This window comes from Pristis pectinata, chromosome 29 (assembly GCF_009764475.1).
Source record: "Pristis pectinata isolate sPriPec2 chromosome 29, sPriPec2.1.pri, whole genome shotgun sequence".
Classification (NCBI taxonomy): domain Eukaryota; kingdom Metazoa; phylum Chordata; class Chondrichthyes; order Rhinopristiformes; family Pristidae; genus Pristis; species Pristis pectinata.
Window position 1 is genome coordinate 21,271,489 of NC_067433.1, and position 26,741 is coordinate 21,298,229.

The window sequence follows — 26,741 nt, forward strand, 5'->3', positions numbered from 1 at the left end:
CTCCTACCATCTGCAAACTCACAAATTTACATCCTACGTTCACATCTAAATCATTAATGTATATCACAAACAGCAAAGGTCTAAGCACCGATTCCTGTGATGCACTACTAGTCGTAGTTCTTCATTTATTTCCAGTATGGTTTTTGTCTCTGGCTCTGCTGCAGTAAAGAAAATTGATCAGAATTATTGAAAAATGCGTGGAGAGGATGGACATTGTCTCCAGAAATTAGACAAACTGTTTGGAGGTATTTTGGTATCGATGTGGCATCAGGAGCCGTACCTCCAAGCAGGTCAAGTGATCTTCCCTGCTTGGTGTGTGACAAGAACCAAGTTTAGAATATGAGGAAAATTCTGGAAGTAATTACAATACAAAGTGGCATTTTAGGATTTTTTTCAACAAACAAGACTTAAGGACGAAAAGAATTCCGTTGTAAATCTTTTAGTTTTCATGTGACTTGTTCTTATTTCTACAGCATGGCTTAATGGCACTGGTAAAGCAGCAAAATGAAGAAATTCAAGATAAGAGAAACAAGTTGATGAGTTTGAAAGAGGCCAATGAACAAGTATGGAGATAACCATCGCAAATTCTGTACAAAGATTGCTTCACTGAATTTACTATAAATGTGTAAAACAGGATTTATCTGAAGAAGATACTTTTTTTCATCTAGGTTCAGACCATGATAGATGACAAAGCAAATGATTTGAAAATGTTAAGGGAACAAATTCGTAAAGTGGATGAAACAATTGAACAAGAAAAGGAGGTAAATCACTTCAGTTTTGTGCAGATGTTAAATGAATTTGCATCCTTGCAGCGCATTAAGGTGGATAAATCCCCAGGGCCTGACCGTGCATCCTCAGACTTTGTGGGAGGCCAGAGGAGAAATTGCGGAGGCCCTTGCTGAGATATTTGCTTCATTGTTACCCACTGTGAAGTTCGCGAAGGTGGCTAATGTTGTTCCATTGTTTAAGAAAGGTAGCAAGGACAGGCCAGGAACTACAGGCCGGTCAGCCTGACGTCAATAGTGGGAAAGCTGAGGGAATGCTGAGGGCGGCACGGTAGCGTAGCAGTTAGCACGACGCTATTACAGTGCCAGTGATCGGGGTTCGATTCCCGTCGCAGCTTGTACGTTCTCCTGTGTCTGCGTGGGTTTCCTCCGGGTGCTCCGGTTTCCTCCCACATTCCAAAGATGTATGGGTAGGTTAATTTGGGTTTAAAATGGGCCGCGCGGACTTGTTGGGCCGGAAGGGACTGTTACCACGCTGTAAATAAAATTTTAAAAATTTAAATTTAAAAGAAAGGATCTACCAGCATTTGGATAGACAGAGTCTGACTAGGAGGAGTCAGCATGGCTTAGTCTGTGGGAAGTCGTGCTTGACGAACCTTTTTAGAGTTCACAAGATTCACAAACCCAACTGCCCTGGTAGACTCATTTGTTCTGCCTTCTCCTGCCCACACTGAACTTGTGTCCTCATATCTTGATTCCATTTTGTCCCCCTTGGTTCAGTCCCTTCCTACCTATGTCCATGACACTTCGCATGCTCTCCATCACTTCAACAACTTCAGTTCCCCGGCCCTGACAGCCTCATTCTCACCATGCACGTCGAGTCTCTGTACACTACTGTCCCCCATCGTGAAGGCCTTAAGTCTCTGTTTCTTTCTCGATAACAGACCCAACCAGTTCCCCTCCACCACCACCACCACCACTCTCCTCCATCTGGCGGAACTGGTACTCGCCCTTAATGACTTTTCTTTTGGCTCCCACTTTCTCCAAACTAAGAGTGTAGTCATGGGTACTCGCATGGCCCCCAGCTATGCCTACCTCTTTGTCGGCCATGTGGAACAATCCATGTTCCAAGTAACACCCCTGAACTTTTTCTCTGCTACATTGATGACTGCATTGGGGCTGCTTCTTGCACCTGTGCTGAGCTTGTCAATTTCATCAACCTTGCCTCCAACTTCCACCATAGCCTCAGATTCACTTGGTCCATCTCCAATTCCTCTGTCCCCTTTCTGAATCTCTCTGTCTCCATCTCCGGAGACAAATTAACCACAGACATCTACAAACCCACTGACTCCCACAGTTACCTTGACTACACTTCTTTCCACCCTGTCACTTGTAAGGACTCCATCCCCTTCTCCCAGTTCCTCTGCCGCATCTGTTCCCATGATGAGGCTTTCCATTCTAGGACTCCTATTTCAGTAACCAGGGTTTCCCTTCCATCACCATTGATGCTTCCCTCACCTGTATCTCCTCCACTTCACGCACATCTGCCCTCACCACCAACCCCCCAACCCCACCATAACAGGGACAGGGCTCCCCTAGTCCTCACCTACCACCCCACAAGCCTCCGTATCCAACACATCATTTTCTGCCACCTCCAACAGGATCCTACCACCAGGCACATCTTCCCCTCACCCCTTCTCTCTGCTTTCTGCAGGGACTGCTCTCTCCGCAACTCACGTCCCTCCCCCACCCCCCTGGCATTTATGCCTGCAACTGCACCAAGTGCTACACCTGTCCCTACACCACCTGCCTCACCATCATTTAGGGTCCCAGACAATCCTTCCAGGTGAGGCAGCGTTTCACCTGTGAGTCCAAGGGTATCATTTATTGCTCCCGGTGTGGCTTCCTGTACATCAGTGAGACCCGACACAGGTTGGGTGACTGCTTCGTTGAGCACCTTTGCTCCGTCCGCCACAACAGCCAGGACCTCCCATTGGCCACCCACTTCAATTCCACATCCCACTCCCGTACTGGCATGTCTATCCATGGCCTCCTCTACTGCCACGTTGAGTCCAGATGCAGGTTGGAGGAACAACACCTCCTATTCAGCCTGGGGAGTCTTCAACCCAATGGCCTTAGCATCGATTTCTCTAACTTTCGGTAATGCCATCCCTTCTTTTTCATGCCACTTCCCACCCCCCCCCCCCCCACTCCTTGTCTTCCCTTTATTCCTGTGGCTCCCTTCTCCACCTTGATGACCTGCCCATCTCTCCTCCTCCCCTCCATCCTTTATTCCATGGTCCACTGCCCTCTCATACCAGATTCCTCCTCCTTCAGCCCTTTGCCTCTTCTATCTATCACCTCTCAGCTTATTATATCTTCTCTCCTCCCCCACTCACCCACCTATCTTCCTCCTCTCACCTGGACTCACCTATCCCCTGCCTGTGGGTGCTCCTCCCCCTCCCCCCACCTTCTTATTCTGATTTCTGCCCCCTTCCCTTCCAGTCCTGATGAAGTGTCTCGGCTCGAAATGTCGACTGTTTATTTCCCTCCATAGCTGTTGCCTGGCCTGCTGAGTTCCTCCAGCACTTTTTGTGTATTGCTCCAGATACATCCAGCGTCTGCAGAATTTCTTGTGTATCTGAAGCTTTTATAGTTTTTTTGGAGAGGTAACCAAAACGATAGATGAGGGTAGGGCAGTGGATGTTGTTGAAGGCCTTGCTAAAGTCCAAATAGACAAGGCCACATATGGTAGGCTGGTCTAGAAGGTCTGGTCCAATGGAATCCAGGGAGAGCTAGTTAGGTGAATTCAAAAGTGGCTCGGCGGTAGGAAGCGGAGGATGGTGGTTGAAGGTTATTTCTCGGAATGGAGGCTGTTGACTAATGGTGTACCGCAGGGGGTCTGTATTGGGACCCTTGTTATTTGTTATTTATATAAATGATTGGATGCAAACGCACATGGCTTGATCAGTAAGTTTGCAGATGAAACGAAATAGATGTTGATAGTGAAGAAGGTTATCTTGCATTACAGGGGGATCTTGATCAATTAGAGAAATGGGCCAAGGAATGGCAAATGGATTTCAATACAGATGTGTGAGGTGATACATTTTGGAAAGTCAAACCAGTGTAGGAATTATACTATGTTCCATTACACTCCCCAGTGCCCTGCCATTCAGAGGGACCTAGGAGTACAAGTGCATAGTTCGTTGAAAGTGGGATCACAGGTAGACAGGATTGTGAAAAAGGTGTCCAGACTGCTGGTCTTCATCAGTCAGGGCATTGTGTTTCGGAGTTGGGGCATTATGTTGCAGTTGCATAAGTTGTTGGTGAGGCCGCACTTGGAGTACTGTGTATGGTTTCGGTCACCCTGTTATTAAGAAAGATGTGGTTAAACTGGAAAGAGTGCAGAAAAGATTTACAAGGATGTTGCCAGGACTAGAGGGCCTGAGATATAGGGAGAGGTTGGCCAGGCTAGGTCTTTATTCCTTGGAGCGTAGGTTTAATGGAGGGTGACCCTAGAGGTTTATAAAATCATGAGGGGCATAAATAAGGTAGATGGTAACAGTCTTTTCTCCAGGGTAGGGGAGTCCAAAACCAGGGAGCATAGATTTAGGGTGAGAGGTGAAAGATTTAAAAGGGACCCGAGGGGCAACTTTTCCACAGATGGTGGTGAGTATATGGAATGAGCTGCCAGAGGAAGTAGTTGAGGCAGGTACAATAGCATCATTTAAGTATCACTTTGGATGGGTTCATGCAGAGGAAGGGCTTTAGTGTTGTTCCATTATTTAAGAAGGGAAATAAGGATTATCCTGGAATCACATCAGTGGTAAGGAAGCTGCTGGAGAAGATTATTAGAACCATAGAACAATACGGCACAATACAGGCCCTTCGGCCCTTCAAATTACACCTAAGACTATCTAACCCCTTCCTCCCACATATCCCTCTAACTTAAATTCCTCCATATGCTTACCTAAAAATCTCTTCAACTTGTCCAATGTATCAGCCTCCACCACCACCCCAGGCAGCACATTCCATGCACCAACCACACTCTGGGTGGAAAAACCTCCCTCTGACATCACCCTTGAACTTCCCACCCAATACCTTAAAGCCATGTCCTCTTGTTTTGAGCATTGGCACCCTGGGAAAGAGGCGCTGGCTGTCCACTCTATCTATTCCTCTCAATATCTTGTATACCTCTATCATGTCTCCCCTCATCCTCCTCCTCTCCAATGAGAACAGCCCTAGCTCCTTTAATCTCTCCTCATAATCCATACTCTCTAATCCAGGCAGCATCCTGGTAAATCTCCTCTGCACCCTTTCCAACGCTTCCACATCCTTCCTATAATGAGGCGACCAGAACTGGACACAGTACTCTAAGTGTGGCCTAACCAGAGTTTTGTAAAGCTGCATCATCACTTTGCGGCTCTTAAACTCGATCCCCCGACTTATGAAAACTAATATCCCATAAGCTTTCTTAACTACCCTATCCACCTGCGATGCAACTTTCAATGATCTGTGAATATGAACCCCCAGATCCCTCTGCTCTACGCTGCCCAGAATCCTGCCATTTACCTTGTACTCCACCTTGCAGTTTGTCCGTCCAAAGTGTACTGCCTCACACTTCTCTGGACTGAAGTCCATTTGCCACTTGTCAGCCCAGTTCTGCATCCTATCAATATCCCTCTGCAATCTTCTACAGCCCTCCACACTATCCACAACACCACCGATCTTTGTGTCATCTGCAAACTTGCTAACCCAGCCTTCCACCCCCTCACCTAAGTCGTTAATAAGTATCACAAAAAGTAGAGGTCCCAGAACAGATCCCTGTGGGACACCATTAGTCACAGCCCTCCAATCCAAATGCACTCCCTCCACCACAACCCTCTGCTTTCTGCAGGCAAGCCAATTTTGAATCCACACGGCCAAGCTTCCCCAGATCCCTTGGCCTCTGACCTTCTGAAGGAACCATGCGGAACATTGGCAAACGCCTTACTGAAATCCATGTAGACCACATCCACTGCACTACCCTCATCAATCTTCCTGGTCACCTTCTCAAAGAACCCTATCAGTCTTGTGAGGCAAGATCTTCCCTTCACAAAGCCATGCCGGCTGTCCCTAATCAGTCCATGTTTCTCCAAATGCTCATAGATCCTATCTCTTAGAATCCTTTCCATCAGCTTACCCACCACTGACGTAAGGCTCACCGGTCTGTAATTCCCTGGACTATCCCTACTACCTTTTTTGAATAAGGGGACAACATTTGCCACTCTCCAATCCTCCGGTACCATCCCCGTTGACAACGAGGACTCAAAGATCCTAACCAACGGTTCAGCAATCTCCTCCCTCGCCTCACAAAGCAGCCTGGGGAATATTCCGTCAGGCCCCGGGGACTTATCTGTCCTAATATTTTCTAACAACTCCAGCACATCCTCTCTCTTAATATCTACATACTCTAGAACATTACCCTCACCTACACTGTTCTCAGCATCATCAAGACCCCTCCCCTTGGTGAATACTGAAGAGAAGTATTCATTAAGAACCTCGCCCACTTCCACAGCTTCCAGGCACATCCTCCCACCTTTGTCTTCAATCGGACCTACCTTAACCCTAGCAATCCTTCTGCTCTTTACATACGAGAAAAAAGCCTTGGGATTCTCCTTAACCCTACTCGCCAAAGCCTTTTCACGTCCCCTTCTTGCTCTCCTCAGCCCTTGCTTAAGCTCCTTCCTTGCTACTCTATATTCCTCACGAGCCCTGTCTGATCCTTGCTGCTTACACCTTATGTATGCTGCCGTCTTCTTCCGAACTAGTTGTTCCACCTACTGGTCATCCATGGTTCCTTCACCCTACCATCCCTTCTCTGCCTCACCAGGACAAATTTATCCCTAACATCCTTCAAAAGATCCCTGAATATCGACCACATCTCCATAGTACATTTCCCTTCAAAAATGTCATCCCAATTTACACTCCCAAGTTCTCGCCTTATAGCCTCATAATTCGCCTTCTCCCAATTAAATCTTCCCGTCCTCTTTGCTCCTATCCCTGTCCATAACAATTCTAAAGATTATGGAGCAATGGTCACTGTCCCCCAAATGCTCACCCACCGATAGATCTATCACCTGACCCGGTTCATTACCTAAAACTAGGTATAATATGGCATTCCCTCTAGTCGGCCTGTCAACATACTGCGTCAGGAATCCTTCCTGGACACACTTAACAAACTGTGCCCTGTCTAAACCTTTGGCACTAAGTAGGTGCTAATCAATATTTGGATAGTTGAAGTCTCCCATTATAATAACCCTGTTATTTTCGCATCTCTCCAAAAACTGCCTCCCAATCTGCTCCTCAGTATCCCTACTGCTACTGGGGGGCCTATAGAATACTCCCAGGAGGCTATCTGCCCCTTTCTTATTCCTAACTTCCACCCATATAGACTCTAGAGAGGATCCTTCTACATTATCTACCCTTTCTGCAGCTGTAACTGTGTCCCTACTCCTCTTCTCCCCCCCCTCCCTATCCCTTTTAAAACACTGAAAACCAGGAATATTCAATATCCATTCCTGCCCTGATGTCAGCCATGTCTCTGTAATAGCCACAATATCGTAGTCCCATGTACTTATCCAAGCTCTCGGTTCATCTCCCTTATTCCCGATGCTTCTCGCATTCAAGTAAATGCACTTTAGCCCATCCACCTTACTACTTTTGTAGCCTGTACTCTGCTCCTCCTTCCTCAAAGCCTCTCTTCCTGTCAGATCTGACTTTTCCCCATCGCCTTCTTCCTCTGACCTACTCCTCTGGTTCCCTTCCCCTTCGCAATCTAGTTTAAACCCTCCTGAACCACCCCAGCAAACCTGGCCACAAGGATATTGGCCCCCCCAAGCTCTGGTGTAACCCGTCCTCTCTGTACATGTCCCACCTTCCCCAGAAGAGATCCCAATGATCCAAAAATCTAAAACCCTCCCTCTTGCACCAACTTCTCAGCCACACATTTACCTGCCATCTCCTCCTATTCCTACCTTCACTATCGCGTGGCACTGGCAGCAATCCCGAGCTCACTACCCTCGAGGTCCTGTCCTTCAGCCTTCTACCTAGCTCGCTGAACTCACTTTTCAGGACCTCATCCCTCTTCCCACTTATGTCGTTGGTACCAACATGAACCACGACTTCTTTCTGTTCTCCCTCCTGCTCTAGAATCCTGTGGACCCGATCAGTGACATCCCGGACCCTGGCACTTGGGAGGCAACAAACCATCTGGGATTCATGCTCACTGCCACAGAACCTCCTATCTGTTTCCCTGACTATCGAGTCCCCTATCACTACCACCTTCCTCTTCTCCTCCCCTCCCTTCCTAGCAGTATGACCGGTCCCAGTGCCATAGACCTGGCTACTGCTGCTGGGCCCCGGCAGTTCATCCCCCTCAACAGTCTCCAAAGTGGAAAACGTGTTACTGAGGGGAACAGCCTCGGGGGTCCTCTGCTCTATCTGCCTGTTCGTTATCTTTTTCCTTTTCCCTCCCCCGACGGTCACCATTCTATCTACTTCCTGAACTCCAGAATTACCTGCTCTAAGTGGGGTGACCTTCTCCTTATGTACAGTATCGACAAAACTCTCCCCCTCCCTGATGCTTTGCAGTGTTTGAAGCTGTAACTCCAGCTCATCGATTTTGAGCCCAAGTTCCTCCAGCCTCAAGCACTTACTGCAGATGTGGCCATCGTGGACCGCAGCAAGATCCACGAGTTCCCACATCAAGCAGCTGCAGCATACCACCCTGTCCTCCATCTGAACTAATTCCTCTTTTTATACCCCCGCTAGTTTTCCTACTTAAATACTTATCACAGACAACAGGTAAACCTTACCTTTACCTGCCTACCAACTATTCACCTGCCTTGTCCCTTTACGCCAAAGCCCCTTAAGCCAAAGCCCGACCACTCTGCTCCCTCTCACTCAGCTGCCCGCTCCAACGCTGCCCACTGGATATGGCGGTTTGCTTTTTAAAATGCCTGCGCCACGCCTGTGCAGTCCAGCCCCTACTCTTCCTGACTAAAACTTATAGAAACACTTAAGAACCTTATAAAAATCTAACCCTAATAATCACAACTCTATTAAAAACTAACCCTTATAATTAAAACACTATTAAAAAAGATAAAAAGTAAAACTTAAAACTTATCTGCTCCGAAGTCTTCCGAAGCGAAACCCATGAAGGGACAGGATTTATGAGCATTTGGAAAACCATGACCTAATTAGGGACAGTCAACATGGCTTAGTGTGGGGCAAGTCGTGTTTCACGAACTTGACTGAGTTTTTCGAGGAGGTGACAAAGGTGATTGTTGAAGCTAGAGCTGTGAATGTTGTCTGCATGGACTTTAGTCAGGCGTTTGACGAGGTCTCTCATGGGAGGCTCATCCAGAGGTTAAGATGCATGGGGTCCACTGTGAATTGGCCATTTGGATTCAGAATTAGCTTGCCCATAGAGGACAGTATAGTGGTCGGTGGGACTTATTTTGGCTGGAGCTCCGTGACTAGTGGTGCTCCGCAGGGATACGTACTAGGACCTCTGCTGACCTGGATGAAAATGTAGTTGGGTGAGTTGGTAAGTTCAAAGACAATATAAAAATTGGTGGCATTGTGGATAGTGCAGAAGATTGCCAAAGGATACTGCAGGATATAGATCAGTTGCAGATATAGGCGGAGAAATGGCAAATGGAGTTTAATCTGGCCAAATGTGAGGTGTTGCACTTTGAGGGATCTAATGTAAAAGGACAGTACATTGTTAATGGCAAGAGCCTTAACAGTATTGATGTACAGAGGAATCTTGGTGTCCAAGGCCATAACTCCCTGAAGTGGCTGCACAGGTTGATAGGGTGGTAAAGAAGGTGTATGGCATGCTTGCCTTTATTAGTCATGTAATTGAGTTCAAGAATTGGGAAGTTATGTTGCAGTTTTATAAAAACTCTAGTTAGGCTGCATCTGGAGTATTACATTCAGTTCTGGTCGCCCCACTACAGGAAGAATGTGGAGGCTCTGGATAATGTACAGAAGAGGTTCACCAGGATGCTGCCTTGATTAGAGGGCATGTGCTATAAGGAGAGGTTGGACAAACTTGGATTGTTTCCTCTGGAGTGGCAGAGGCAAAGGGGAGATCTGATTGAGGTTGATAAGATTATGAGAGGCATAGAGTAGGCAGCAGGTATCTTTGTCCCAGGATCTGAATGTCTAATACTAGAGGGCATTCATTTAAGGTGAGAGGGGGTAATTTCAAAGGAGATGTGTGGAGCAAGTTTTTTTTTAAAGAGTGGTGGGTGCCTGGAATGTGCTGCCCTTGGTGATGGAGGCAAATATGATAGACGTGTTCAAGAGGCTCTTGGGGCAGGCACATGGATGTGCAGTGAATGGAGGTAGATGGAGATTGTGTAGGCAGAAGGGATTAGTTTAATGAGTAATTTATTTAGTAGTTTAATTAGTATTAGTAGCTTAATTGTGGGCTGAATGGCCTGTTCCTCTGCTGCACTGTTCTATGTTCTAATGTAGCAAGTTATCTGAAGGCATTTCACATAATCATCATTAAATGATTCTTTGACACTGAAGTACACGGATATTTTGGGTGACCAAGGCTGTGGGAATGGGGAGTAGTGGAGGAGAAAAGCCAGGAATTTATAAGATTTCAAGGTTAGAGCTCAAGGCAAAGAACTCCAGAAAATAGCATGGCCATCAGTGGTGGAATAATAAACAAATGGAATGCCTAAGAGGCCAGAGATCAGCAGAATGCAGAACACCATAGGAAACGTAGAAACATAGAAAACATACAGCACGATTCAGGCCCTTCGGCCCACAAAGCTGTGCCAAACATGTCCCTACGTTAGAAACCCATAGCACTCTTTTTCTCAGTTCCATGTACCAATCCAAAAGTCTCTTAAAAGACCCTATCGTATCCGCCTCCACCACCATTGCCAGTAGCCCATTCCACGCACTCACCACTCTGAGTTTTTAAAAAAAACTTACCCCTGACATCTCCTCTATACCTACTCCCCAGCACCCTAAACCTATCTTGTGGCAACCATTTCAGCCCTAGGAAAAAGGCTCTGACTGTCTACCCAATCAATGCCTCTCATCTTATATACCTCTATCAGGTCCCCCCTCATCCTCTGTCGCTCCAAGGAGGAAAGGCTGAGTTCCCTCAACCTGCTTTCATAAGGCATGCTCCTCATTCCAGGCAGCATCCTTGTAAATCTCCTCTGCACCCTTTCTATGGCTTCCACATCCTCCCTGTAGTGAGGTGACCAGAACTGAGCACAGTGTTCCAAGTGGGGTCTGACCAGGGTCCTATATAGCTGCAGCATTACCTCTCAGCTCTTAAATTCAATTCCACGGTTGATGAAGGACAATACACCGTGTGCTGCCTTAACCACAGAGTCAACCTGTGCAGCTGCTTTGAGCGTCCTATGGACTTGGACCCCAAGATCCCTCTGATCCTCCACACTCCCTAGAGTCCTACCATTAGTACTATATTCTGCCATCATATTTGACCTACCAAAATATACAACTTCACACTTACCTGGGTTAAACTGCATCTGCCACTTCTCAGCCCAGTTTTGCATCCTATCTATGTCCCGGTGTAACCTCTCACAGCCCTCCAGACTATTCACAACGCCTCCAACCTTTGTGTCATCTGCAAACTAACTAACCCATCCCTCCACTTCCTCATCCAGGTCGTTCATAAAAATCACAAAGAATAAGGGTCACAGAACAGATCCCTGAGGTACACCACTGGTCACTGACCTCCATGCAGACTACGACCCTTCAACAACCACTCTTTGCCTTCTGTGGGCCAGCCAGTTCTGGATCCACAATGCAATGTCCCCTTGGATCCCATGCCTCATTTTCTCGATAAGTCTTGCATGTGGTACCTTATCAAATGCCTTGCTGAATTCCATATACATTACACCTACTGCCCTTCCTTGATCGAGGTGTTTAGTCACATCCTCAAAAAAAATTTAATCAGGCTCGTAAGGTAGGACCTGCCCTTGACAAAGCCATGCTGACTATTCCTAATCATATTATACTTCTCCAAATGCTCATAAATCCTGCCTCTCAGGATCTTCTCCATCAGCTTACCAACCACTGAAGTAAGACTCACTGGTCTATAATTTCCTGGGCTATCTCTACTCCCTTCCTTGAATAAGGGAACAACATCCGCAACCCTCCAATTCTCCGGAACCTCTCCCGTCTCCATTGATGATGCAAAGATCATAGCCAGAGGCTCCGCAATCTCCTCCCTCACCTCCCACAGCAGCCTGGGGTACATCTGATCGCGCCCCGGCGACTTATCCAACTTGATGCTCTCCAAAAGCTCCAGCACGTCCTCTTTCTTAATATCCACATACTCAAGCTTTTCAGTCTGTTGCAAGTCATCACTATGATAACTAAGATCCTTCTCCCTAGTGAATACTGAAGTAAAGTATTCATTTAAGTACCTCTGCTATTTCCTCCAGATCCATACACACTTTCCCACTTACACTTGATAGGTCCTATTCTTTCATGTCATATCCTCTTACTCTTCACATACTTGTAGAATGCCTTGGAGTTTTCCTTAATCCTACCTGCCAAGGCCTTCTCATGGCCCCTTTTGGCTCTCCTAATTTGCTTCACAAGCTCCTTCCTGTTAGCCATGTACTCTTCCAGATCTCTAACATTACCTAGCTCTCTGAACCTTTTGTAAGCTTTTCTTTTTCTTTTGACTAGATTTATCATAGCCTTTGTACACCACGGTTCTTGTATCCTATTGTAACTTCCCTGTCTCGTTAGATCATGCCTATGCAGAACTCCACACAAATACCCCGGAATATTTTCCACATTTCTTCCGTACATTTCCCTCAGAACATTTGTTCCCAATTTAAGCTTCCAATTTCCTACCTGAGAGCCTCATAATTCTCTTTACTCCAATTGTCTGTTCCTATCTCTCTCCAATGCTATCATAAAGGAGATAGTGATCATAATTCTATCTCCAAAATGCTCTCCCACTGAGAGATCTGACACCTGACCAGGTTCATTTCCCAATACTAAATCAACCACAGCTTCTCCTCTTGTAGGCTTATCTACATATTGTGTCAAGAATCCTTCCTGAACACACTTAACAAACTCCACACCATCTAAACCTCTCACTGTATGGAGATGCCAATCAATATTTGGGAAATTAAAACCTCCCATCACAACAACTCTGTTATTGTCACACCTTTCTAGGATCTGCTTCCCTATCTGCTCAATATCCCTGTTACTATTGGGCAGTGTATAAACAAAAAAAAAACACCCAGTAAAGTTATTGACCCTTTCCTCCACCCACAGAGATTCCATAGACAGTCCCTCCATGACGTCCACCTTTTCTGTAGCCGTGACACTATCTCTGATCAACAGTGCCGTTCCCCCACCTCTTTTGTCTCCCTCCTTGTCCTTTCTGAAGCATCTAAAACCTGACACTTGAAATAACCATTCCAGTCCCTGAGCCATCCAAGTCTCTGTAATGGCAACCACATCGTAGCTCCAAATATTGATCCGCCTTGTTCGCGATACTCCTTGCGTTAAAATAGACACATCTCAAACCATCTGTCTGACCACGTCCCTTCGCTATCACCTGCCCATCCTTCTTTTCGTACTGACTACAAGCTTTCTCTGTTTGAGAGCTAAACACCTCTTCCCCAGTCTCTCCAGTTTGAATCCCACCCCCCAACAATTCTAGTTTAAACTCTCCCCAGTAGCCTTAGCAAATGTCCCTGCCAGGATATTGGTCCCCCTGGGATTCAAGTGCAACCCATCTTTTTTGTACAAGTCATACCTGCCCCAAAAGAGGCCCCAATGATCCAGAAATGTGAATCCCTGCTCCTCACTCCAATCCCTCAGCCACGCATTTAACCTCCACCTCGTTCTATTCCTATGCTCACTGTCACGTGGCACAGGCAGTAATCCTGAAATTACTACCTTTGCGGTCCTTTTTCTCAACTTCCTTCCTAACTCCCTATAGTCTTTTTTTCAGGACCTCTTCCATTTTCCAACCTATGTCGTTGGTACCAATATGTACCACAACCTCTGGCTTTTCTCCCTCCCTTTGCAGGATATCTTGGATGCAATCAGAAACATCCCGGACCCTGGCACTCGGGAGGCAAACTACCATCCGAGATTCCTTCCTGCATCTACAGAATCGCCTGTCTGACCCCCTAACTATTAAGTCCCCTGTCACTAGTGCCCTCCTCTCTCCTTCCCTACCCTTCTGAGCCACAGGGCCAGATTCTGTGCCAGAGGCACTGCCACTGTTGCTTCCCCCAAATAGGCTGTCTCCCCCAACAGTACTCAAGCAGGAGTACTTATTGTCAAGGGGGTACAGCCACAGGGGTACTCTCTAGTACCTGACTCTTCCCCTTCCCCCTCCTGACTGTGACCCACTTTCCTGACTCCCGTCACCCTGGTGTGACCACCTGCCTGTAGCTCCTTTCTATCACCTCATTCTCTGACCAGATGAAGGTCATCAAGCTGCATCTCCAGTTCCCTTAACGCGGTCCCTCAGGAGCTGCAGCTTGACACAGCGGATGCAGGTGTGGTCGTCCTGGAGGTTGGAAGACTCCAGGACCTCCCACATCTGACACTGAGCACAGAAAACCACACTCATTCCACCTCCTTTCCTCAAATCCCCTACCTCATCTCGCCCATTTACGCCAAAGCCCCTTGAGCCAAAACCCAACCACTCTGCTCCCTCTCACTCAGCTGCCTGCTGGATATGGCGGTTTGCTTTTTAAACTGCCGGCGCACTAACTGCCTACGTCACACGCCTGCGCAATCTTGCCCCACTATTCCCGATTAGAGAAAAAATACTTGGCTGCTGCAAAGTCTGCCAAAGCAACCCGAAAACAAAACCGCCAAAGCTGTTTTTTTTTCACTTCTTAAACTGCCCGCGTGAGAGTTGGATAAGATTTAAAAAAAGAGACAAAGGCATGGAGGGATTTGAAAAGATGGGAATTTCAAGGGACCCAGAAACTGAAGCTGCTGAAAATTGAAGCAAAAAAAGCTGCTGGAGGAACTGTCTGTAGAGGAGAATGGACAGTCAGTGGTTTTGGTTGAGACACTTCATTCCCTCTACTCTCAGTCCAGCAGCTTCTATTTTGCTTGATGAGAATTTTAATGTTGGACTGGCCACTGTTGTAAAGAGAGATGGATGAACTGGGTGTAAGATAAAGACAAAATGCTGGAAACAATCAGCGGATCAAGCGACATCTGTGCAAGAGGAACAGGGTTAGATTGAAGACCCTTCATCAGAACTGGGACTTGAGCATGAGGTAGGGTTTAATGGTCTGAATCTTAAGAGTGGGAGGCTATTGAAAGTGAGTATAAAAGTGTGCTTGCAAACTTGCATTTATTTAAAACAAAATTACTTAGCCAACTCTTCATAGATGTGTTGTCACTGTCAGTTTTGTTTTTTTGAATCAACATCAAAGGATCAGAATTGGCTTTCCCAGTTTCTGACTTCACTGGATAAAGTGGTGCATTCAGCTTTCGAGCATTCTCCAAGTGAATGTGGCAAGTCTCGATAGCAATTTCAAGAACAGGAGAAAATAGGAGCAGAAGTAAGCCTTCAGGCTCTGCCCTGCCATTCAACATGATCATGGCTGATCTATGCTGGCCTTGATTGCTCTTCTGTGCCACTTCTCCATACGCCTCTATTTGTTGATCTTTCAAATATTTATCCCTGTCCGCTTTAATTACTTCTCATGATCTAGCTTCCATCACCTGCCAGGGCAGAGAATTCCACTGTGTGGAAGCATTTCTGCATACCTCTGCTTATCTTGTAGTTGTGTCCCCGTGTTTGAGACTCTCCCGTTAGTAAAAGCATCCCAGCTCTATCCTGTCAAGCCCCTGAGGATTTTATGTTTGATTAAGGTCACCCCTCATTCTTCTAAACTCCCAAGAAATATAGGCCTTAATTATTCAGTCCTCCGTAGGATAGCCCTCTCATTCTAGGAATTAGCCTGGTGAATCTCCTTTGGACTGCCTCCACTGATACAATTTTTTAATCCAATATTATATACTGTTTTGCTCCCCTTAACTTTAAAAAGTAAAATGCCTTTTGCCTTCTTAACTATTCATTAGACCTGCCTGCTAGTCTTTTATGGTTCATACACTAGAACACCTTGATCCCTCTACTTCACTCATTAGCAGCCTCTCTCCATTTAAATAATCTTCCTTTTGATTTCTCTCACCCAAGTGCATGGCCTCACACTTCCCCATGTTTGCCAGTCTTATCCTTTCACTCAGTCTATCCATATCCCATTGCAGAATCACAGTATTCTTATTACAACATGCCCTCCCACCTGTTTTCCTATTGTTAGCAAATTTGGAAATTTACCTATTGTTCCTTCTTCCATTTCATTAATGTAAATAGTGAACAGATGTGGGCCAACAAATGATCCCTGCAGAAGACTACTAGTTACCTCCTCCCAGTCTGAAAGGGGCTTGTGTATTTCAACTCTGTTTTCTGTAAGGCAGCCAGTTTTCAGTCCATTCTAACGCACTTCCTCTGATCCTGTGGGACTTTTAATTTGTGCATCAACCTCCTATGTGGTACCTTATCATATGCCTTTTGAAAATCTAAATACACTACATTGACAGGTTCCCCTCTGTCAACTCTCCCTGTTACATCCTCAAAGAATTCGGGCAAAATTGTCAAACATGAAACCATCTTGACTAGGTTTAACTACATTCAGTTTTCTTAAATGATTAGTTATTCCCTCTCTGATTATTGACTCTAACATCTTGCCAATAATAGTTGTTAAATGAGCTGGTCTGTAGTTCCCTGCCTCCTTTTTTTGAGCAAGAGGGTCACATTGTCAGTCTTCTGGTACCCTTCTGGATTTTAGTGTGTTCTGAAAATGTTCAAGTCTGTTATCTCTGCAGCCACTTCCTTTAAAACCTGAGCGAGCAGTCTGTCGGGCCCTCCTGAGTTGTCCATTGTCATTGGATTTTTTTAAGTTGTACATTGATACTTGAAATTATCCCATCTGATATTTGAGGGGTATTAGCGATGCCTTCCATGGTGAAGATTGATGCAAAAAATGTATTCATCATGCCTACCATTTCTTTGCTGTTATTAATTAAGCAACATCATTATCTAGAGGCCCTGCATTTACCTTAGCTGCCTTCCTATTTGCATATACATAGACACTGTTACTATTCCTCTCAAAATTAATTTTCTCCCTTACAGCTTTTTAGTCTTCTGCTGGATCCTAAACATTCGCCAGTACTCTGGTCTACCACTAGCCCTGGTCACTTTTTGTACCCTACTTTTACATTTGACATGATCCTTTACCTCCTTTGTTAGCCACAGATTGTGCCTGTTTCTCATGGAATCCCTCTTTTTGTTTGGGATAAATTCTTGCTTTGCTTTATAGTCCAGCTGTTTGAATACCTGCTACTTCCTCTACTGTCCTGCCTCTTAGCTTGTTTACTGTCCACCTTGGACAACTCCTCCCTCGTACCATTATGATTGCCCTTATTTAATTGCAGGTTATGGATCTGTGGTGGTGTTCTCAAACTGCATTTGGAATTCTATCACATTGTGGCTATGACCCTCAAGGGGATCTTTAACTACAAGATCCCTTATCCTTCGTTGTTAAGACTAAATCTGAAATGACCTGTAGCTGCGTAGACTCTGCAATGTACTGCTCTAAAAAAGCAATCCCTGTTACATTCCACACATTTTTCTATGAAAGCTTTGCCAGTTTGGTTTGTCCAATCAACATAATTGCGACTCCCTTCAAAGGTGCCCTAGATATTTTCCCCTTTTTATTTTGGCTCTGACCTATTGAGAGATCACATTCTGTGGTGTTCGTGGACTATCCCCGGTTATTTAATCTGGGTGACACTGATTCAGAATGAAGTCCTGTGAAACAGTTGGCTGACATGCAAAATGAATTTTGACTGGATAAAAATATATGAAACTAGCATAATTAACTATATTTGTTTGCTATATAACTGTAACTTGATTTGGGAAAAATGGAATATAATCTGAATTACTTGCAGGAAGATAATCGAAAAATGGCAAAGCAAGTTGAGGAGCTTGAATCTTTGGAAAACAAGAAGAAATGTTTGCAGAGGTCCTTGGAGGAAGACTTAGATGAAGCAGTTGGACAACTGAAAGCAGCTAAAAACCGGTTTGTACAGGTTCATTGTTCATAATATTGAGAGAGGTAGTTCACTGTAAACAGAATCTGACCTTTTTATATCATATAGGAATGTAATTTTTTTAGGCTACGATTCCACAGTTGTGTTAAAACTGAAAAATTTTAATTTCATGTTGAAAAGTCATTAGTTTTGGATGCATTGTGCAACTCTTTCCTGTTCTGACTTTGATTTAGGGGAAGGTAATTGATTTAAAAAAAATGCTCAAGGCTAGGAAGAACAGGCTGGGAGCACCCCCTCCCCCCTCCGCGTGGACACCCACCTACCATTCCCTCCCCCTCGCGTGGATATCCACCTACCATCCCCCCCCCCACCCCACCTCACGTGGACACCCACCGACCATCCCCTCCCCCCACCCCCTCAACTGCCTGCATGTGCTACTCCCCTTCCCATGACCTTCTCATTCTGGCTTCTGCCCTCTTCCTTTCCAGTCCTGAAGAAGAGTCTTGACCCGAAACATCAACTGTTTATTTCCCTCCATAGATGCTGCCTGGCTTGTTGAGTTCCTCCAGCACTTTTTGTTTGCCTGAGAACTCCTGCAGGCCATGTTGTTTGCATGCCCAACACCAGACTCCAAGCAATGCTGTTCTGAGCTCTGTTGTGGGACAAAGTTACCGGGCAACAGAGAAAAAAGATTTGAGCATGTGCTCAAAGCTTTCTTGAAGAAATGCATCATTCTCCCATTGCCTTGGGAACCTCTGGCCCATGATTGCTGAAGTAGGAGAACCTGAGGTCATGCATTAGGAGCACTCAGAAGACATACTTGAGCGGCAAAAGGAGTGCACCAACTCCCAAATTACCCAGGCACGGGCCCATCAACCACCACCTGCTCCATTTGTGGAGTCTGCAGTTCCCACATTGGCCTCATCAGCCACCTTAGAACCCAAAATAATCAGAGTGGAAGCAAGTCATCCTCAATCCTGAGGGACTGCCTAAAGAGAAGACTAAATGCTGCTTGATACAACTCAATGATACCATCCATGACTTTGCTGATTGGAAGTGGACCAGTGGGACTGTAATCAGCTGGATAGGATTTGTCCTGCTCATTGTGAACTGGAGGTACTGTCACACTTTTCCAATATTTAAAAAAAATCTTGTATATGCTGATCAGTGGCATGAGATTTATAGTACGAACAAAATCTTCTGCAAAGCAATTTGTGGCAGATCTTTTTCTACCTCGAGTTTGCCAGTTGTCTGTGCTCGAGGCAATGCTTTGGCATGGTCGTACATTAGGCACCTAGCTCCCAGCTCATCAGCACAGCACAAGTCGCCCCCAAAGCGATTGTCCAGCAACAGAGACCAGGAAGGCATTAAAGCAGTGATGCCTTCTCTCCCCTGTTTGTTGGCTATCAAATTGATCATTCAAATTGAATGTTTCTGAATGCCAGGCCTTTATTTATTCAGAAACTGTCAAAAATTAAAAATAACATTGGTCAGTGAAAATATGCACACACTTAAATTAATTCAATCAAAAGGCTTCACTTAATTTTCTTCTGGCAGCTAATTCCGATCATGGGCTCACTGTTCTTTGTGCCCAGGTTACCAACTCGGGGGATGGGAAATCTGCGGAGGTTCTCATTGCCCATGAGATTTCATTCGGTGTCTTGTGAATAACAGTGATTAGTCAGGGGCAGAAAACATTAGTGGAGTACTTATGGGTAATTCTGATATAGGGCATGGTATAAATGATGCAACTCGATCAGCATGGAATAGGGGAAATACAGTAATCCGAGCAAACAATGTATAATTGCCTGCACAGGCAAAATGGGTGCTAACAATGTATGAATTCCTGGAATGTATTTGAGAAGGATGTCGAGATCATTATGGTGAGAGATCAACTGGGGAACAGGCTTCTTGTTTTACATATACTGGTCTATTATAGTTAATCTTGTAGTAAGGGGGGCCCCTGAGAACAAGTAACTAATATGATTGAATTTTATATAAGTTTGAAAGTGATATGGTTCAATTGAAACCAAGGTTTTCAATTTAAACAAGGGAAACTGTGAAGTTAAGAAGACAGGTGGCTGAAATTGAGAAACAACATGAAAGGGTACGGCAGTGGGCAAGCAACGTTTACAATGCATGATTCGCAACAAATGAACATTAATTCAAGACACAGAAGAACAATGGGTAAAAGTGGTCCCCTATGACATGAGAAATTAACGTTCAAAGTAAGGAAAAGGCTTACAACATTGCCAGAAAAAGCTGTAGGCCTGAGGTTTGGGAGCATTTTAGAATCTGGCAAAGAAGGGGAAGGAATACGAGAGTAAACCAGCAAGGAATGAAAAAGACCTTCAGAGCTTCCATTGGATCCCCTACAGACAGATGGGAGACTCTATAATGGGGAGCAAGAAAATGATGGAGGAATTTAACAAGTGTTTATGTCTGTCTTCAGAAAAGACAGAATCCTGAAGAACCAAGGATCCAATGCAAATGAGAAAATTTAAAAAAAAATGCTACTTAAATTAAGTTGGACAAATCCCCAGAGCCTGATGAAATCTATCCCACAGTGTTACGGGAAGCAAAGGAGGAGATTGATGGGTGTATGACAAAAATTTTGCATCATCTTTAGCTCTGGTGAGGTACCTGAACACTAGTGGGAAGCTAATATTGTTCTTCAAGAAAGGTGGTAGGAATAAGCCAGGACTACAGGCTACTGAGTTTTGCAAAGGTAGTAGGGAAACTTTTGGGGGGGTGGGGGGGTAGATTCTTTGGGATAGGATTTATGTTCACTTGCAAAGGCAAGGATTGGTTAGGGGGAATCAGCATGGATTTGTGCATGGGAAATCCTGCCTTTCATCTGACTGACTTTTTTGAGGAGGTTACTAAGAAAATTGATGAAACAAGGTAGGCTGGTCCATAAAGTTAGGGCACATGGGATCCCAGGTGTTTTGGCAAACTGGATCCAAAATTGACTTGATGATAGAAGACAGAGGACAGTGGTAGAGGGTTGTTGTTTTTCTGACTAGAAATCTGTAACCAGTGGTGTACGGCAGGGATCGGTGTCGGTACCTTTGTTTGTCATGTACTGTATATAAATGACTTGGATGAGAATGTCTGTGGTCTGATAAGTAAGTTTGCTGACACGAAGGTTGGAGTTGTAGATAGTGAGGATGGTTTCCAAAAGACACAGATCAGCTGGAAAGTTGGGCAAAGCAATGGCGGGTGGAATTTAATCCAGACAAGTGTGAGGTAATGCATTTCGGGTTGTCTAATACTGGGCTGGATGTGTACAGTAAATGGCAGGGAGCATTGTACTGAAAATAATGACATTGGCAGATAGGATAATGAAGAAGATATTTAGCTTGCTTGCCTTCAGACTGTGTAGACTTGATGTTCAAAAGGAGCTTGATGTGCTGGTAAATCTTCTATGCTATTACATCTATCCTGTACTATGGTGATTAAAACTGCATGCAGTTCTCAAGCTGCGTTGCTCTAATGTTGCATATAGTTCTAGCTCTTTTATTGTATGTGATAGTGAAGTAAGAAGAAATTAATCAAGGGGAAACTAAACATGTGTAAGAGAGACCAAGGCACAGGGAAATAAGGAGGAGGGAGATGGGACTTATGGGATTGCTCCCATGGGAACCAACATGGCCTCTTTCTGTTGTCACGAAAAGAGTCCTGAGTTTAAACATAAGAGCTTGGTAGTTAAACAAGTTCCTTCAGGGCAAGCAGGGGGGTAAGTAATCACATAAAACTGTAATAACATTCTGATAGTTGAGTTAATTTAGTAACAAGAACAGAAGTGGGCCATCTAGCCCTTAAAGTCTCTGCACCATTCGTTGAGATCTTGTACCTCAATGCCATTTTCCTGCACTGTTCCCATGCTAGAAGTTTCAGTTTGATCTTTTCTCATTTTTCTAAGCTCAAGACAATACACGCTCAGCCTGCTTTATTTTTTCCTCATGGCATACTCGCCATCCAATTAAGATTCCTGTGAGCCTTCACTGCACTCCAAATACAGCCTTTCTTAGATAAGGGTCAAAACTGTATCTCATACTCCAGATGCAGTCTCACCGTGACCCTAAAAAAATTGCAGTAGGACTTCCTTACTCCTGTATTGGAATCCTCTCAAAAGAAGAGCTAATGTGCCTCCTCTTCCCTCCCCCACTGCCCTGAACCGCTTGCTGCACCTAAATGTGACTTATTGCGAGGACCATGGAATGTTTGCTATTGGATAGGCTGGGATTATTTTCTTTGAGAGAGACCCAGTTGCAGTGCTTAGGGTACATAGGAAGTACCGTGGCAAATGGACTAAAAAACTGGAGGCATTGATTTAAAGTGATTGTTTGGAGTGGGAGGGGGGAGGAAAATGTTTACACTGGAGGATGGTAGGTGTTTGGAGCTCGACGTTCCTTATAAATGAAACACTCCATTCACATCCTGGTGAATCTTCTCTGCACCCTCTCCAGTGCAATCACATCCTTCCTATAGTGTGGTGATCAGAACTTCACACTGTACTCCAGGTGTGGCTTAACCAAGGTTTTATAAAGTTGGAACATGATGTCATCTTGCTTTCGATGCCACAGCTGATGAAATCGAGCATCCCATAATGCCTTCATCAGCACCTTATCAACCTGTGCTGCCACTTTAAGGGATTTATGAACGTACCTCAAGGTTCCTGTGTTCATCAACAATCCTTTGGAACCTTGTATATTCCTTATTTAACCTTCCAAAATCCATCTCCATTGTTCTGCCAAACTTTCCAGCTGATCATTATTATTCTATAGCCTAAGACAGTCCTTGCAATCAACACCACCAGATTTTTGTCTTTTTCAAACTTCTAATCCTACTTCCTACATTCATATCCAAACGTCAAGGGTGTCAGCACTTGATCCTCGCTGGGGATCAGCGAGAGGGGCCCAGGAATTCTCGCTGTTTTCCTCTAAGGTTCTTAATGATACAAATATCCTGTCCCTGGGGGGACAAATCAACTTTATTTTACTGCCACATTCTGGAAATGTTGTACATTACCCTGAGTTACTTAAATTGACTGCTGCTGTTTCATTTTTAAACTGTTGCTGTACTTGCAATGATTTCCTCCCCAGGTATGATGAAGTGGAGCAGAAGACCACAGAAGCAAGGAGAAAAGCGAAGGACAAATTGCAGTTTTTCTTGGATACAATAAGCCAACATGTTGCCAGTGTCGAGGTTGGGATCTTAAATATTCATTTAGATGGTTGGAAAAATGTGCATATTAAAGGCCAATAGTTTCTACCTCTAAGTCAGGCCCCTTGTAATCGTGGCCCTTTGAATTAAGGTCAAGTAATTTCAGCTGACTGGGCTAGAACTGTTTGAGGTGACCAGTTAGAGGTGTACAAAATTGAGAGTTATAAATAGAGTCGATAGTAAGAATTCTTTTCCCTTGGTAATGTGTAAAGCAAAAGGAAGACAGTAGACACTGTAGAACACAGTGTGAATTTTTTTCTTTCAGAGTGTTCTACAGTGTTCTACAGTCTTAGAGTGTGGGCTTTGGAAGGAGGGTCTATGGGGAACTTTCTGCACTGGGCTTTGGGAGGGCAGTGTATTTATGCTTTTAGTTCAAAGACAGTGTAGGAACAGAGATGGAGTGCATCTGAAAGGCCCTTCCTAAATGACAAGTGTGGCAGGAGAGCTCAATCCCTTGTGTTGTACGGCTTACAGCAAATGTTAATTCCAAGCCCTTCATTCTTCATTGCAGTCTGGATGACTGTCTGCAGGAGGTGCCTCCAGTGTGGCCAGCTTCAGTGACTGGATTTGGAGCTTAAGCACAGGCTGGAGGCAGTACGGTGCATCCACAAGGCTGTAGCTTAAGGAACGACATTCGGAGAGTGAATGGGTGACTATCAAGCAGAGGAAGGTGGGCAGTCAGGGAAACCTTGGAGCACATCCTACTTCAAGCTGGTAAATGGTCGGGAGGATATATCTCCGAGGAGTCCAGCCAGAGCCAAGATTGTGGCTTAACTGGCAGGTTGGGGGAGGAGCAAGAGTCCAAGGGCAAGAGTGGTAGGAGACTCGATAGTGAAAGGAATAGGCAAGTGAAACGAGCATGATGTGTTGTTTCTCTGGTGGCATGACCCAAGGATGTCACAGAACGATTGCAGGGCTTTCTAAAGGAGGAGGGTAAACAGCCAAAGGTCTGAGCTCAAATAAGTACTAATGCCTTGGGTAAAGAATGTGATGAGGTTCTGTAATATGTACATGCTGGTGAGTATAGGAAAAAAGGATAGGTCAAATGTATGTATAAATGGATGATGTAGGAGGGAGGGCTTTAGATTTCTGGATCACTGGGATTGCTTCTGGGGAAGGTGGGAGCTGTATAAAAAATGCTGGACCTGTACAAATGAGAACTGGTCCAGCATTCTTGCGGAAATGTTTTCCCCTGTGTTCGGGAGTATTGAAACTAATTTGGCAGGGGAATGGGACACAGTCGCTGGTTGATTGGCAAGAGGAGTTTGTACAGTCCAGTGCAGAAGGAAAACCAAGTCAGTGCAGTAGGCTTGGCAGACATGAGTGTGGGAGTGATAGAAGGCTAAATTGTGTCTATTTTAATCAAGATTATCAAGACAGATGAACTGAGAGCTTTGAATTAGGACCTGGGAATATGAATTTGTTGCTTTCACAGAGAAATGATTGAAAGAAGGGCAAGACTGACAAATTGTCTGCCTTGCTGGACTTGCATTCATATAGATGCATAAATAAGCCTTTGGGGAACCTATAGTGGATTAATATAGAGGGGATGGATTGTGCTTTGAAGGTTCAGTGGAGCTTTGATGTTCCAGATGCTCCAGATGTGAAGCTTCAGAGGCTGAGGGGAGACATGAGAAGTTTATAAGATTGTGACAGGCACAGATGGGTACACATTCAGAATCTTTTTCCTCGGGTAGAAATGTCAGAGGACATGCATTCAAGGTGAGAGGGGGAATGTTTGAAGGAGATGTGCAGAGCAAGTTTTTACACACAGTGGTGGGAGCCTGGAATGGGGGGGAGTGGTGGAAGCAAATACAATAATGACATTTAAGATGCTGTTAGATAATCACATGGATATGGAGGGATACGGATCATGTACCGGCAGAAGAGAATTAGTTAGTTTAATTCAGCATCATTTCGGAATGAAAGGCCTGTTCCTGTGCTGTACTGTTCCATGTTGTAACACCTCCTTAGGCCGTATGTAGGGTGCAGTCAGTAGGCACCTTCACCTGGAAGGAACTGTTGGAGATTGCTTCAATAAATAAAGCCAAAGATAATTTTGAAGCCCCGGTTTCTGCCTACCCAGCTACAGAACTAAACTAATTATGGATGTGCATTTCTTCCAGGAAGGCCACAGTCAGTTTGTGTGACCATCCAGTCGTTTCATGGTCATGACTAGTGATTCTAGCTTTCTATTCCTTATTTTTAATCATCCTGCACCTCTGATGGGATTGAATTTGTGTCTCTGGATTGTGATTACAGACCATGACCACCAAATAACATTGCCATAACCTGGACTGCTTGCCCATCTACAGACGTGTTCCACATACCACGCTGCTGGCAGTTTTCTACTGGGTTTATGAATCTCCCAGGTTGTGCACAAATCACTTAGTGCTCCCACCAGTTAGCAGAGTCAGTTGGATCTGAGCTCCACTGGTCAAACTTGATACCACCATTGCAAGCTGAAATGGATTGGGTGGGGGTTGGTTTGCAGGTGACTTTGGTTTTCTTTGGCTCTAAACTTTGGGCCATGACAGTTCCTGATTTGAAGGTTGGATACTCATTTGCAATGCTCTCCTTGGGTTAAACTAAAATGATTGTTTTGTTTTATTTAGAATTATCTTGAGGATTATAATAAATGTGCTGAGAGAGACCATGAAGAATTCTTGAAAGAAGAATTTTTAACAGATATTAAGTCCATCGCTGAATTATGCAAAGAGAAGAGTGGTTCTCTGTAGCCACGGCCATTTAACATTATACAGGTTTCTGTTGTTTCTGTGTGTACAGTTTATGTTAAGAAACGAGTTCACACTATTGCAGTTGTAGGTTGCAGAATGTGTTAAGAATTGTTGATGTAAAATCCATGATAAATGAGCATTAAATAAATTGCATTTATTCCAACTTCTGCCTCTTGATTACAGGTTATTTTAATTAAAAGAACAGTATCAGTAGAACTAAAATAAGAATAAATGCTGGGAATCCATCAGGCAGCAACTGTGCAGAGAGAAACTTAACATTTCAGTCGATCTTTCACCAGAACTAAAGTTATAAATCAAATCCATTTGCAGAGGGCAAAGGGAATGCTTGTGACAGGATGGATACTGAGTCACTGAGTGATACTGGTTGCCATTTTGCAGAAATCTTCCATAGCGGTGGAACAATGATTTTTGTATTGATCTTTCAACAAATCAATTGAACATTGCAAAAAAGTAAGTTGGAGGAGGAGCTCAGCAGGTTGAGCAGCATCTGCGGAGGCAAAGGGATGATCGACATTTCAGGTTGAGACCCTGCATCAGGACTGAGAGTGTAGAGGAGAGATGGTGAGGACTGCGGCAGGAACTGGCGAGTGATAGCTGGGGAGGGGTGATTGGCAGATGGAGCCAGTGGGTGAGGGGAGGGTGGAGATGATAAATGAAGCCAGCCTGCCAAACGCTGCCTTCACCACCCTATCTACCTATGACACTGCTTTCAGCGAACTATGCACTTGTACCCCTTGGTCCCTCTGTTCCACAACACTCCCCTGGGCCCAGCCATTCACTGTACAAGTCCTACCCTGGTTTGATCTCCCAGAATGCAATACCTCACACTTATCTGGATTAAAAGCCATTTGCCAATCCTCAGCCCACA

General features: G+C 44.8%; 1 protein-coding gene across 4 annotated transcripts in view; it reads left to right on the forward strand.

Moving 5' to 3' along the window:
* The window catches only part of ndc80 (NDC80 kinetochore complex component), a 100,046-nt gene extending 74,030 nt beyond the window's left edge, over window positions 1-26,016 (forward strand). For 3 of the 4 annotated variants that reach the window (XM_052040982.1, XM_052040983.1, XM_052040981.1), the window contains exons 13-17: window positions 474-563; window positions 669-761; window positions 17,784-17,914; window positions 22,994-23,096; window positions 25,730-25,995. In XM_052040982.1, the coding sequence (XP_051896942.1) occupies window positions 474-563; window positions 669-761; window positions 17,784-17,914; window positions 22,994-23,096; window positions 25,730-25,852 (540 nt within the window). In that variant the 3' untranslated portion in view covers window positions 25,853-25,995. Of the gene's footprint in view, window positions 1-473; window positions 564-668; window positions 762-17,783; window positions 17,915-22,993; window positions 23,097-25,729 lie in introns of all 4 variants that reach the window. The other variant, XM_052040984.1, reaches the window with a different exon arrangement.
* The last annotated feature ends 725 nt before the right edge of the window (window positions 26,017-26,741 follow it).